The sequence below is a fragment of the Elaeis guineensis genome, chromosome 6, assembly GCF_000442705.2.
Source record: "Elaeis guineensis isolate ETL-2024a chromosome 6, EG11, whole genome shotgun sequence".
NCBI lineage: Eukaryota > Viridiplantae > Streptophyta > Magnoliopsida > Arecales > Arecaceae > Elaeis > Elaeis guineensis.
The window spans coordinates 34,134,763-34,147,384 of NC_025998.2; the positions used below are offsets into that span (position 1 = coordinate 34,134,763).

Genomic DNA, 12,622 nt, shown 5'->3' on the forward strand with positions numbered 1-12,622 from the left:
GTGAAAGATTACACAGTATTAGAGATCTATCAATACCTGTTAGCTTAGAGTGTGCCTCAGGATAGTGGAACAAGAGTATAGAAAGGAGACAGATATGAGTGAAGGAATAGAGTGGGTGGAGTGTCATGGTTGCGGGCTTTTGTTTAGTTCACAGAGGACAAGAATAAGTGGGTCTGGACTCCGGAGCCCTGGCCCTTCTCTCTTTAGCCGTCCAATGTGCTCTAGACTCTGTCCTTCTATCCAAATCGAATTCCACCAGTAGTTGAAGCGCTCTTAGAATAGCTCCAGTAAGTCGAAGCTAAATCACATAAGAGAAAGGCCCCAGGGGTTAGGTTGGGTTGGGACAGGTTACATCGGTCTCCAAGGTTTAATTGGATTTTGTGAAGTCATTAGTGCTGCTGCTCAAACAATTGTTGACCGGGAGCACGACCTTTGCACTCATGGGACTCGTCGTCCGGGCACGTATGCTGTCTGTAATGGTGGGCCCTTATGACACGTGCCGGCTTATCACAGGCTGGGTGGGGGAGGGGCTCCGTGAAACCAACGTAGCGCAGTGGAGGCCCGAACATGTAACCTCCAGTTTTGGGCCCACCCACCCAAGCTGTCGTGGTTCGGGAGGTCAAAACGGAGCCTCGACATGTCCAAACCATCGGTCCGGAGCGGGTAGATGAAATGCGGGCGAAATGAAACCCAAATGAAATGATCGAGCGACCCGTGAAGCCTACAAATAGAGTCGCCAAGCTCCCCGTGTTCTCCTGATCGCAAGCGGGCCAAGTTCGTGGAGATAATTTCTGGCGACCCCGGTATTATGGTGTCCCGTCCGACCGCCGCCCTTTAATGCCACGTGGGGGGATCCAGGTCTGAAAAGGATCGGCGGCGAGATGGCCAGGGGGCGGAGGTACTGCGCGGACCGGCTCCTCGGGACGTACAGCTATGGCGGCCAGGGTCACGCGACCGCCGCCGCCGATCTCCCGGACCTCCGGGAGGAGGATGTCTGGTCGGCGGTGGCCGACGACTACGTGGGGGACGCGGCCGGGAGGCGGCCTGGGCTGGACCGGTCGGACGAGGACCGAGCCGGCCGGCGGTGGCTCGCCCGGGAGGGCCGCCGCCACGTAGGGGGGCTATCGCTGGCCTTCGATGAGGGGTACGAGCCCCGGACGACGGTGGTGCACCAGTACAGGAACGTCGACGCAGCGGCGGCGCCACCGTATGGGCGCCGCCGCCAGCACCAACACCACCACCCCCCGGTGGCGTCGGCGCCGGTGAATGTGCCGGACTGGCCTCGGTTCCTCCGGGTGGACGGCGGCGAGTCGATGCTCGGGGCGGGAGAAGGGGGGGCCGATTGCGATGACGGGGAGTGGGTCCCGCCGCACGAGTACCTGGCGAGGGAGCAGGGGAAGATGGTGGCGGCGTCGGTGTTCGAGGGGGTGGGCCGGACACTCAAGGGCCGGGATATGAGCCGGGTCCGGGAGGCGGTCTGGAGCCAGACCGGCTTCTTCGGCTAAATAGAATTCTGAACCGGGAATCCAAATTCTTCGTTCCTCCTAAACTCTCTCTCGCCAAAAGGAATTCTTCTTCAATTTGTATAGCTTTGGTTTGGCCTTGTGAGCTTTGAAAGCAAACCTTCTAGCCATTGAGCTTTAATGTAAAATAAAATTCTTAGTGGCATATTTTCCTTCTTCCAGTGTTCTTCCTTGGAAGAAACAAAGAAGAAAGCTCCCGGTTTTTTTGTAACTAAATAAAATTTTTATTTTAAACCTGAGTTAGCCCTGTTCGGCATTATAAATCTTTCTTAATTATTATTAAGGCAGAATTCCGGTTTATATTTCAAATATGGTCGACAAGAGACCTCCGCAACAGCTTATATGATAGAAATTATAAATTTTCTCAATAATTTTTATGGGAGGAATTATATCCTACACAATGTGCACCATTAGTTGCTTATTTCAATAAGCCTCATTTATCATGTGCTCAATTTGGCATGCTGCTACAGAATTATGGGGCTATAATTGGTGATATGCTTGACCATATGATGTATGTCTTATAGCTAAGTTATAATTTCTCCTTAGAATTTGTTTAGATGATTGAATTAAAAATTTTATAAAATTTATTAGATTGAACCAAGACAATCAACAAAATCATAGGATTATAAGTTGAATTATATTTATATTATAACTATCTAAAAATAATTTTGGAATGGGCCGATCCGAATCTTATAAAAAAGATAAAAAAGCTGGCCACTATTTATACAGTTACGGAGATATGTCTAGATTTTGAGCCAATAGAAAAAAAATATAAATCTAATCTGGTTCATATAGGTCTAGTTCAATTCGTAATTCTATAATTTTAAATCTATAGATTAAAAAATATATATAGATCTAATTTAATCTAAAAATTTCATAAAATTTTAATTCAATCGTCTAAATAATTTTTTTTTTTTATAAATATATTTGTGTAAATAAAAACGAATAAAAATTGTTGAAACTTAGTTGTTGGCCAGAGCCGTAGGCCAGTATCCAAGCAGGGGGGCTATTATTATTTTAGGCAAGAGGAGTGAAGGTGATGACAATTAGCGTGGGTCCTACATGAGGTGGGACACGGGTTCGTTCGAAAGTTGGATCACTAGGCGACAGGCATGGTTGGCATGGTAAGCGCGTGCCCATCAAATAAAACCAGCGATTCCGCTCACCACTTTTTCTCGGGAGAAGGTCGTGGGGGTTTTGGCCGGATGCTGGCGGTCGAAATCCTGTGGGCTTTGAGGTCTGTGGGATATTTCTTGGAGGTTACCTCCTCCTCCTCCCATCCGTCATCATTCATGCACCTGGCAATGGATCTCTTTATGGTGCGGGGTATCTAGTTGGATCTCTTTTCCTTTTTTTTTTCTTTTATTTGTTTTCTCTTGGTCCCATGGTCGATGACTTCCTTTTGAAAAACTTGGGATTCTTGTGGGGTTGTGTTGGGGATACAATCACCATTTTCTTGAAGTCAAGTAAGCTGGCTTTATTATACTTATTCTAGTTGGACGCAAAGCATATAAAGGAGATATAGAATCACTATATATATATATATATATGTAAGAATAAGTGCTCATGCGTTTAGTAAAGCGACATCACAAGATGGCAATAATAATATAATATGAGGTTGTTGATTTCACAAGAAGCTGGACATATGTTGGAAGAAGGTGGAGGTTGTTGATATTGAGAAAGATTTTGATAATTATATTAGCTAGAAACAAAATTCTCCTAAATGAGCTAAACTTGATGCGGCAAACTTTGTCGGGATCGGAAATAAGAATGATGACAAGACATATTGTTGATTTCAAGTTCTTCTCACAGGAAGATCATGTCCAAAATGACTGTCCGGTTGAAATATGCAAGTCTAACCAAGCTAAACTTTTAACTGGCCGGAGAGGCAAAATGAGTCATCTAAGCTTGATATTGGCATGATTAGCTTGAAGAACCTACCATAGTGAGTTTAACTCAGATATTACTTAACAAATTCAGCTTGTGTCATTTATTGCATTAACCATATGTAATGTTAAGCAAACTCGTTTCTAAGGGAGACCTAGTGATGTATAACAAAAGACAAAGATTCATGATTTAGCCAAACTAAAACCAGAACTCCATATGCAAGAAAGAGGGAAAAAGTTATAGGAAAGCTTCAACAAAAAAGATAAATCACTATGATCATCAAAAGAATTAGAAGAAGAGCACAAATCATTCCGGCAAAAAGGTGCAGAAGCAAGTATAAGTGAACTGCCATTCTTTAAGAGATCTGTCACTTAGTTAAGGCATTATTATTCCCTTTGTGTAAGAAAAACTGCCAAGTGAAACCTGTTGCAGCTAAGGGCTCTTGGCTCGGTATATAAAGTATTCTCCGCTCTGATCTATGGGTCTCACGATTTTATCTTTCGAAACATACCTCACATTGGAAGAATAGTTCCTTCCTATATAAAATAAAATTTCTATTGACTCACAACCAATGTGGGACTAATGATGTCCTCATTTCTACATCACAACATAGCTTCTCAGTCTAGGAGTCTGTGTATGGATGGGGAGACCCCTATAGTTGCAAAAATAGTCTCCTATCTAGGGTGTCACTATTGCAGCTAAGAGCTCATAGTTCAGCATGTGAGTTATTGTCCACTTTAGCCTATGGACCTTATGGTTTTGCCCTTCAAAAGTTATCTCAAGTAGGAAGAATGGTCTATTTCTATATAAGCCAGAGTCTCTCTAACTCATAATGAATGTGGGATTAATGATGCCCTCCCTTCTATATCATAATAGAACATATTTATCAATGATATATTTTTCTGTACATATAAAAGTAAAATATAATATACTTAACTTTAAGTAGACAAAAGCAAGCTTAAATAACAGAAATTTCTGGTTCCAACCATTTTGGCTTCAATGTGGTGTAGATATTTTATGCCACAACCAAAACAAGACAAAAGGAAGTGCAATCCATTATCTATACTCCTAACTTGAAATTAGGGATGGCAAACGGGTTGGATCGGTTTGTAAACGGGTTGGGTCGGTCGTAAATGGATCGGATCAAAAAATGGTCAATCCAAACCTGATCTGTTTATTAAACATGTCAAAAATTTAAACCTGAGCCTGATCTATTTATTAAACAGGTAATCCGATCCGATCCATTTAACCCATTTATTAAATAGATCAAATTAGGTTAAATGCGTTAAACATATTAAACTGGTTAAACAGATTAACCGGGTCAAGTTAAATTGGTCAGAAACAGGTTAAATAGATTTTAAACAAATTAAACGGATCTTAAATGGGTTAAACAGATTAAACAGGTCAAGTTAAATGGATCAGAAATAGATTAAACAGGTTAAATGGGTTATCTGACTCAACCCCACCTAAACATTAAACGGATTAAACGGGTTAAATGGATCAGATATCTAAGACCCACATCCGACCCAATTATTAAATGGGTTAAACGGATCGATCTGTTTATGATCCGAACCCGTTTTGTCTAAATCCAAACCTGTTTATGGCGGGTCGAACATGGATCGGATTGACGGGTCGGGTCATATTTTGCCAGTCCTATTTGGAATAGTTTTGATGGAAATTAAGGTCCTGTTTGGCTAAGCTTTTAGAGTGCTAGAAAGTATTTTCTGACTCTCAGAAAGTACTTTGAAGTGATATAGTGGCATTTGGTAAAAATATCGAGAAGCTATTTTGGTTTTACCAAAAAGTTGAAAAGATCTATTTGGAGAAAGCTGTATTTTGAAGTTTTTTTTAAAAATACTTTCTGACTAATGTTGGAAAGCTGTTTTACTTTCTCCAAAGCACTTTATCAATATAATTACCAAATAGTAAATAGCTTTTTGTAAAATCTCTACTTCCAAATGTTCTACTTCTTAAAAGCTCTACTTCCAAAAATTTTAAAAGTTCTACTGCCAACAGTAATTTCAAATAGGACCTAAGTAAAAGAGGAGTATGCGAGTTAGCCAATTGGTACAATCTTTCGGTGGTTATTAACGAATGTCCTAAGATCATATTTTGCCTTCATCAAAGTTGAAGAGCTTGAGAATAACAGTAGAAGGCAATCACACTAACCTCTTTCTCAGTCATTATTTATGCTCCTAAGATTTTTTTTTTTTTTTTTTTTTGGATGAGAAGGGAGGCAAGGCTGCCACCCGGCTTGTATGGAGATTGAAAACTATTTAGAAGAAGAGCGAAAACATCCACTGCACTTCCAAAGCGAAGTAGCAGTGAACCTCCTGTGATGAACAAGTTGTTGCCTTCCTTCTGAACGAGTAGATCTACTACTTCCATTGTGTCAGGCCGGGAAAATAGACCGAGTTGCAGCACATCGGAACTATCAACGGAGCTTGGAATCAAGGGAACAGGGTTGTTCCAAAGTTCATAATGTGGATCCATCGTCTTCAATGAACATAAATGCTTTTAGCTACGGTAAGATGATAAGATTTTTTTGTAGAACACAGTAAATGGAGTTTCTTTTCTCCAAAAACGATGGCAAATCTCTCTCCTTTCAGATTTTCCAGCGTGTAGCAGCCACTAGCTGATTTGCAGCTCTTTTCATAGGTGGTTGAAAATTTCTTCTTTTCCAAGTGGTCCAGATATACATACAAGAGGTTGAAATTTGTTATGCCCCTTAGGCCGCCTGGATCTTTTGTTTGTTTGCCATAAATGAAACCAGTAACGTTGAGCATAAAAGAATATTGATTTAAATGATTTTGCAAAATGTAGGGCCTCAGTTTTGGGACCATCGGTAGCTACCTGCCAAAAGAATCTTATCTAACAATTGAACTTTTGTCTTCCCAAGTTTACTTCCATCATGATAACAATTATTACAACATGACAACAAACCTAGCCAGAAGGACCTAGGTCAGATGATTGACATCCTGATGGAAGTATCCTAAGTTCAAACCAGAACTGTGGTATTTTTCACCATGTTTCGGAAAAGAAAGAGATTAAGAAAAAACAAATCTAGCCAAACTTCTTATCATAATCTCAAAGCACTAGCCATAACCTAGGCACATGCACAGCTGGTATATTTATCTGTCAAGACATTGCATCGTGGCTTTTTTTTTTTTTTTTTTTGTTGAAAATATGAATTTCTATGTAATTGTTAGTGGGCCCATTAAAAACTCTCCACTAATTGAATAGCTATCTGGCATTTGAATAAGAGTAAAAAATTATTTTTTATTTTATCATAAATAATTTTTAATATTTGAGTAAGAGTGAAAATTTATTTTTTATCTCATCGTAATTACAAAAGGCAGTTATCTCTCAAAAATATCTCATAAAAAAAATATGGTGAACAAAAATGTAATTTTTTTTTTGACTCTCAAACTATCTTTGTAACTTATTAAGGAGTAATTGGATTTGAATAGTGGATAAAAAAATATTTATCTATTCATGATTTACGTCTGACTACGAGTATATTTACTGATTGGTGATTCACTTCGCATAGTTTTTTGGAGGAATATCATTTTAAATTTAAATGTTTAGAATTCATAAATTTTTTAGCATTATAATTAAAATAACTAAATTTATTTTCAATTATTTTAATTATCCAAAAAAAAAATTATTTTTCTATGTTCATTATGCTGTCAGCTACTAAATATAAAGCAATCAACACATTGTAATGATATAATTCCCTTTGCAATTTAGCATTATTAAAGGCTAGACACAGATAATGTTGTGCATGATTCGATACCACACAGGTGTAGAAGAAAAAAAAAATAAAATAAAAAACACAATACAAATCGTGGATCGACCTCAAGCCTACCTCTACGGGGCGTGCAAGCTTCACTACGAGAGAATAAAATACAATCAATATAAGAGAAACTCACTACTCAATTTTTGTACAAGAGTTTCTCAAAAAAAAATTCAAAAACCCTTATAAAAGCTCTCTGAAATCTCTCTTCAAGCCTTTCTGCACTTTCAGAACGTCACCAGCTCTCCAACACAACTGACGGCTCGTCAATCGGAGTTTTATAAACTCTAGAAACTTCAAAATACTGTTACACTAGGAAACAGAGTCCCAATCAAATCTAGAATCGTCCGTGACCGTTCGATCGTGACCAACTCACACCAGAACCATCCGATCGTGCACATCAGGGCCATCGATCACCTGATCAAGTCCAAATTCGTTCTTAGCCATCTGATCGTGACTGACTGCAATCTGGACCATCGGATCACGCAAAAAACACCCTGAACCATGCATGGACCGCGTGTTCGATCCGTACGGCTCCCATGAACTGCCAATGCCCCACGATCCACGGTGGACTGTGCAGGGGCGCTGGGCCTTGCGCCCGCATGTGCTAGGCCTGGGTGCCCCCGAGTGCTAGGTCGGCCAGCGCGTGCACCCGCACTAGGCCCACCCATGCACTGGGCCACGCGCCTGCGCGCGTGCGTCTCCGCAGGGCCCAACCGTGCTGCCGTCGGCCTTTGCCGGCCCACCACCGGCTGCTGCCGCCTCATGCATCGTGCCGCCACTTCGATCCTTCTTTCGTGCATATCTTCTCCGTCTAGACTCCATTTGGGCTGTTGTTGGACTCGTTAGACTCCGTTCGTCATCTTAGACCTCACTGTGGGCTCAATATGGACTGAATCTTGAGGCATCAAGTCTCAACAATCTCTATCTCGACTCGATATTCGATCTCCACCTATCTCTGAGAACTTATGATCCGTCTCACCCCCATGCTCTGGAGCATGCCTGTTGTCTCATGGATGGGCAAACGTGAGAGTCGAGTCAGGCCGCTCGATCCCACCTCCATCATGGGCTGTATCCACTCTGACTAAAGATCTGCCCAGGGTATTATCCTGCGGTAATAGAAATATCACTTTGCGACATCGTCTCTCGTCCTTCCGAGTCTCCCGTCTCGTGCCCGATCCACCTCCATCTGGAGCTCCATCTCGCTCTGAGCTCCTCCTGACTCTTAAAGCTCCACCTCGTACTAGACTCCCCATCAGGTATTAATGTTCTCTTGTCCTCTTTTTCTCCTTCAAAATAATCCTATCGCTGTGCAACACCTTCAGGATTCCTCTACCAGCTACCATCCAGTAGCCTCTCTAATCCAGTCTGCTCAGCGAGATAAGATTTTGCCTAAAATCGGATATGTATCAGACCTCCCTCAATCTCCTCACTGTACAATCATATGTCCTCTAGTTGACCATCTCGATACCTCTGATCGCACAGCTCGATCCATCCGACAGAAAAACAGTGCCCTCACTGCTCTTCAGAGAGTCAAACTGCTCCTCTCTACAATATACATGATAGGTGCATGTAGAATCTAAAATCCACTGCTGGAAAAAAATAGATATCTCGTCAGATATCTCTAGGACATCATCCTCTGACTCGTTACTGATCGTCGCTGAAGTAGCCCTCGTCTGATTCCTGAGTTAAAGACAATCTCTGGTTAGATGCCCCAACTCATCACACCGATAACACTTGATCTTGCTTAAGTCTATCATCCTGGACTTGGACCACCCTCATCTCGATCTTCTGTCGCTCCGTCTGCCGCCTCCTGCTCCTTCAGAAACCATCAAAGCTGAGCTGCTGCCAAAGCTCGAAATTGGGTTCTCCCTCTTGAGAACCTCATTTTAGAGAATTGCCATAGTGACCTCGTCCATCTTGATGGTGCTCTTCCCCACTATAAGAGCAGTCACCAAGAACTCATATGAAGGGGGAAGTGACATTAGCAAGACCAGCATCCTGATTTTCTCTTCAACTTTCTCGCCAACGCTGAGTAGATTGATCAGGATCTTTTGGAAGTGGCTGAGATGCTCCTGCAAACTCTATCTTTCGGTCATCCGCAGTTGGTAGAACTGCCTCCAGAGAAAGAGGGTGTTGGTGAGAGACTTCATCATGTACAACTCCTCGAGCTTCGACCACAGCATCGTCGAGGAAGTCTTGCCAAGCACATGAATCACCATCTCATCCGCTAGGTACAAGCGGATCATACTCACCACCTGCATCTAGAGCCGTCTCCAATCTTGCACCTCTATGGTGGTCAGTTTCTCCTCGTACAAGAGAGCATCGATCAACCCTTGCTGGATAAACATGTCTTTCACCCTCACCTGCCACAAGGAGAAATTGCTCTTTCCATCAAACCTGTTGATCTTTATCTTGATTATGCTTGTCTTCTCCATCTTCTATCTCGATCACCACCACTGCAACCTACGCTCTGGCACCACCTTGCTCTGATACCAATTGTTGTGCAGGATCCGGTACCACACGGTGCAGCAAGAAGAAAGAAAAAATAAAACAAAAAATACAATACAAATACGTGGATCGGCCTCAAGCCTACCTCCATGGGGTGTGCAAGCTTCACTATGAGAGAATAAAATGCAATCAATACAAGAGAAAATCACCACTCAACCCTTATACAAGAGTCTTTCAACAAAAAAATCTTAAAACCCTCATAAAAGCTCTCTGAAACCTCTCTTAAAGCTTTTCTACACCTCCAGGACGTCACCAACTCTCCAACGCAACTGACGGCTCATCAATCAAAATTTTATAGACTCCAAAAACTTTAAAATAATATTATACTAGGAAACAGAGTTTCAATCAAACCTAGAATCATCCGTGGCCGTCTGATCGTGATCGGCTCGCACCAGAGCCATTTGATCACGCACATCAGAGCCACCAATCATCTGATCAAGCTCAGATTCATTCTCAACCGTCCGATCACTATCGACTGCGATCTGGACCATCAGATCGCGCAAAAAATATCCTGAACCATGCATAGACCGCATGTTCGATCCACGTGGCTCCCATGGACCGTCAGTGCCTCGCGGTCCACAGTGGACCGTGTAGGGGTGCTGGGCCTTGCGCCCGCGTGCGCTAGGCCTGGATGCCCGTGCGTGCGCCCACGCTGGGCCCACCCATGCGCTAGGCCGCGGCGTCTCCACAGGACCCAGCCGCACTGCCGCCGGCTGTCGCCACCTCGTGCACCATGCTACCGCTTCGATCCTTCTTTCACGCGTATCTTCTCCATCTGGACTCCGTTTGGACTGTTCTTGGGTTTGTTGGACTCCGTTCGTCATTTTGGACTTCGCTGTGGGTTCAATGTGGACTGAATCTCAAAGCATCAAGTCTCAACAGATAAAACTTATCAACAAATTTTGGATGGTTTGCTAATGCTTCCAACAATCTTCCTCCAGAGAGATTGGAACCAATGGTAGCTTTTAGGCAGGTCCCCAAGTGGTGGGTTGTTGCAGCTATAGACCTCTCAAAGCATCACCACCTCAACTGAAAGCCAAGAAATAGGACGGATGTGGCCAGCAAGAAATTAAGAAAACGTCACATTAATCATCGGAGTGGTTGAAGTCATCTAACCTCCATAATGCTGCCATATACTTGTTTCTTAGTGCAAGATTTCTTTTTTCAGCATTCTTGTCACTGTTCTAGATGTAATTGGGATGTGTGGATACCCTTAGTCGTGATATCTGCACCAATTATCTGCTGAACGAATCCATGCATAATCTAGGACTAGCTGATTCTATTATAAATTGGATATGTAAAATTTATCGAATCCATGACTGATCGAAATGTTGCAAGTACATCCTGTTATGCTAACTCTTGGATCAACACAAATCATTCTCGACTCAAACATCGCAAAAATGGTTTGAAGGCTTAGAAACATTATACCCAGCGGAACTATAAACATATATACAAGTCATGAAGAGAACAAATGTACAGTGACCGAACCTTGCCATAGGGCAAACTAACATCAAATGAAAGATCATATACACCAAAATAAAGGCTTAACTAACAAGACAAAGTACAATCCTCGAGCTTTCGTCTTCAAAAATAGGTCAACTGAAGCAATCAACCATGAAAAAGTCTCTGAGTTCCTATCAGTTGCCAAGAGTTAAGCTTGATGGAAATTAAATGGCTGTGGCAGATGACATTATCTTCACAGGCCATTGCAGTCCAGCAAAAACCCCTTCATGCTAACAAGGTAGATGAAGAAAGACGTGCTTAAAACTTAATCTTGTCTAGGTTGTTTTGTCAACATGGGATTTGAACGTGCTTCAAACTTTGATTCTCGTTGTCTATTCTAAACTGAAGATTTGTACCAAAAAAAAAAAAAAACTCAATAAATTTTTTTTTCCAGTTCCTACATTATGATGTCTTCTCAACCTTTCACCTAGAATTGTTTTCCTTCATTTTGTGTGGTGTGCAATGCTATGGGATTCGATCAACGTATCACAAATGGCTGTCTCATGTGTTGAGACAGGATTGGTGCAATTTTATGGCTGGTATAATACATGATGGGGTTGTCCTATAAAGAACCAATGCTATGTGATGATGTACGAGTTTTTTTTTTTTTAATTACAAAAGATCAAATTATTTTTTTCAAAAGTTGTGTTGTTGATTGTTCATATACGTTGTTTGCTTGGGTGAATCCAACGAAGTTTTTAGCAGATTCATTGGATCTTGGTAGTTGTGGTTAAGATTATGTCAAATAAGAAGATGGTGCCCAAGGCTCTACTGGCCCAAGGTACAGTAACGTTACGTCATGAGACATGACCCGTTCGATAGCTGGATGTACTAGGGATTTAGTCGAAGGGAGGGAGGTTTCTGCTTCACAACCGTAACTATCACAGAGACGTGCTCATAGCTTAGGCTAAGTCTAAACTAGACCCAGTCCTTCACCAATGCAAAACATGTGACGAGGAGAAAGCATGATTTAATATAGGTTGTACGTTGACTGTAACTACTCTACTTCTTCATAGGGTAAACTATTCTACTCTTATAATGATATTAATATGAATACGTAGATGTATTAGTCTAGAATATGATACTACATTCATGCCTATTTTATTCCCAACAGTTAAATTTTTTATCTGGAAGTCTGCAATGAGAAAATGTTAACAAAGGATCAATAATATTTTTTTTACATTATATGAAGCCTCTGTGCGTCTTCTAATTCTTAGCTGGAAAGAAAATGGTGGGAGGCCACCAAGTTTTTGGACCATGCACGTTACCGCTATCTCATGCAATTATCATGTGGACGGCCGCCGCAAGAATTTCAAAAAATTGTCCATAAATTGTTTGCACAACACATAGGCATCTCCATCTCAAAGAACCAGTAATCTATTCTTTAATCTTTTAACCATAA

General features: G+C 41.8%; 1 protein-coding gene across 1 annotated transcript; it reads left to right on the forward strand.

Moving 5' to 3' along the window:
- The first annotated feature begins 741 nt into the window (after positions 1-741).
- LOC105046857 (protein S40-6) lies at positions 742-1,762 on the forward strand. The gene has a single exon (XM_010925593.4). It carries the CDS (start codon positions 882-884, stop codon positions 1,503-1,505), a length of 624 nt encoding a protein of 207 aa, XP_010923895.1. The 5' UTR covers positions 742-881; the 3' UTR covers positions 1,506-1,762.
- Positions 1,763-12,622: the final 10,860 nt, after the last annotated feature.

What these genes read in the sequence shown, in the direction of transcription:
- LOC105046857 (XM_010925593.4), top strand. Translation starts at nt 882, where the DNA reads ATGGCCAGGGGGCGGAGGTACTGCGCGGACCGGCTCCTCGGGACGTAC.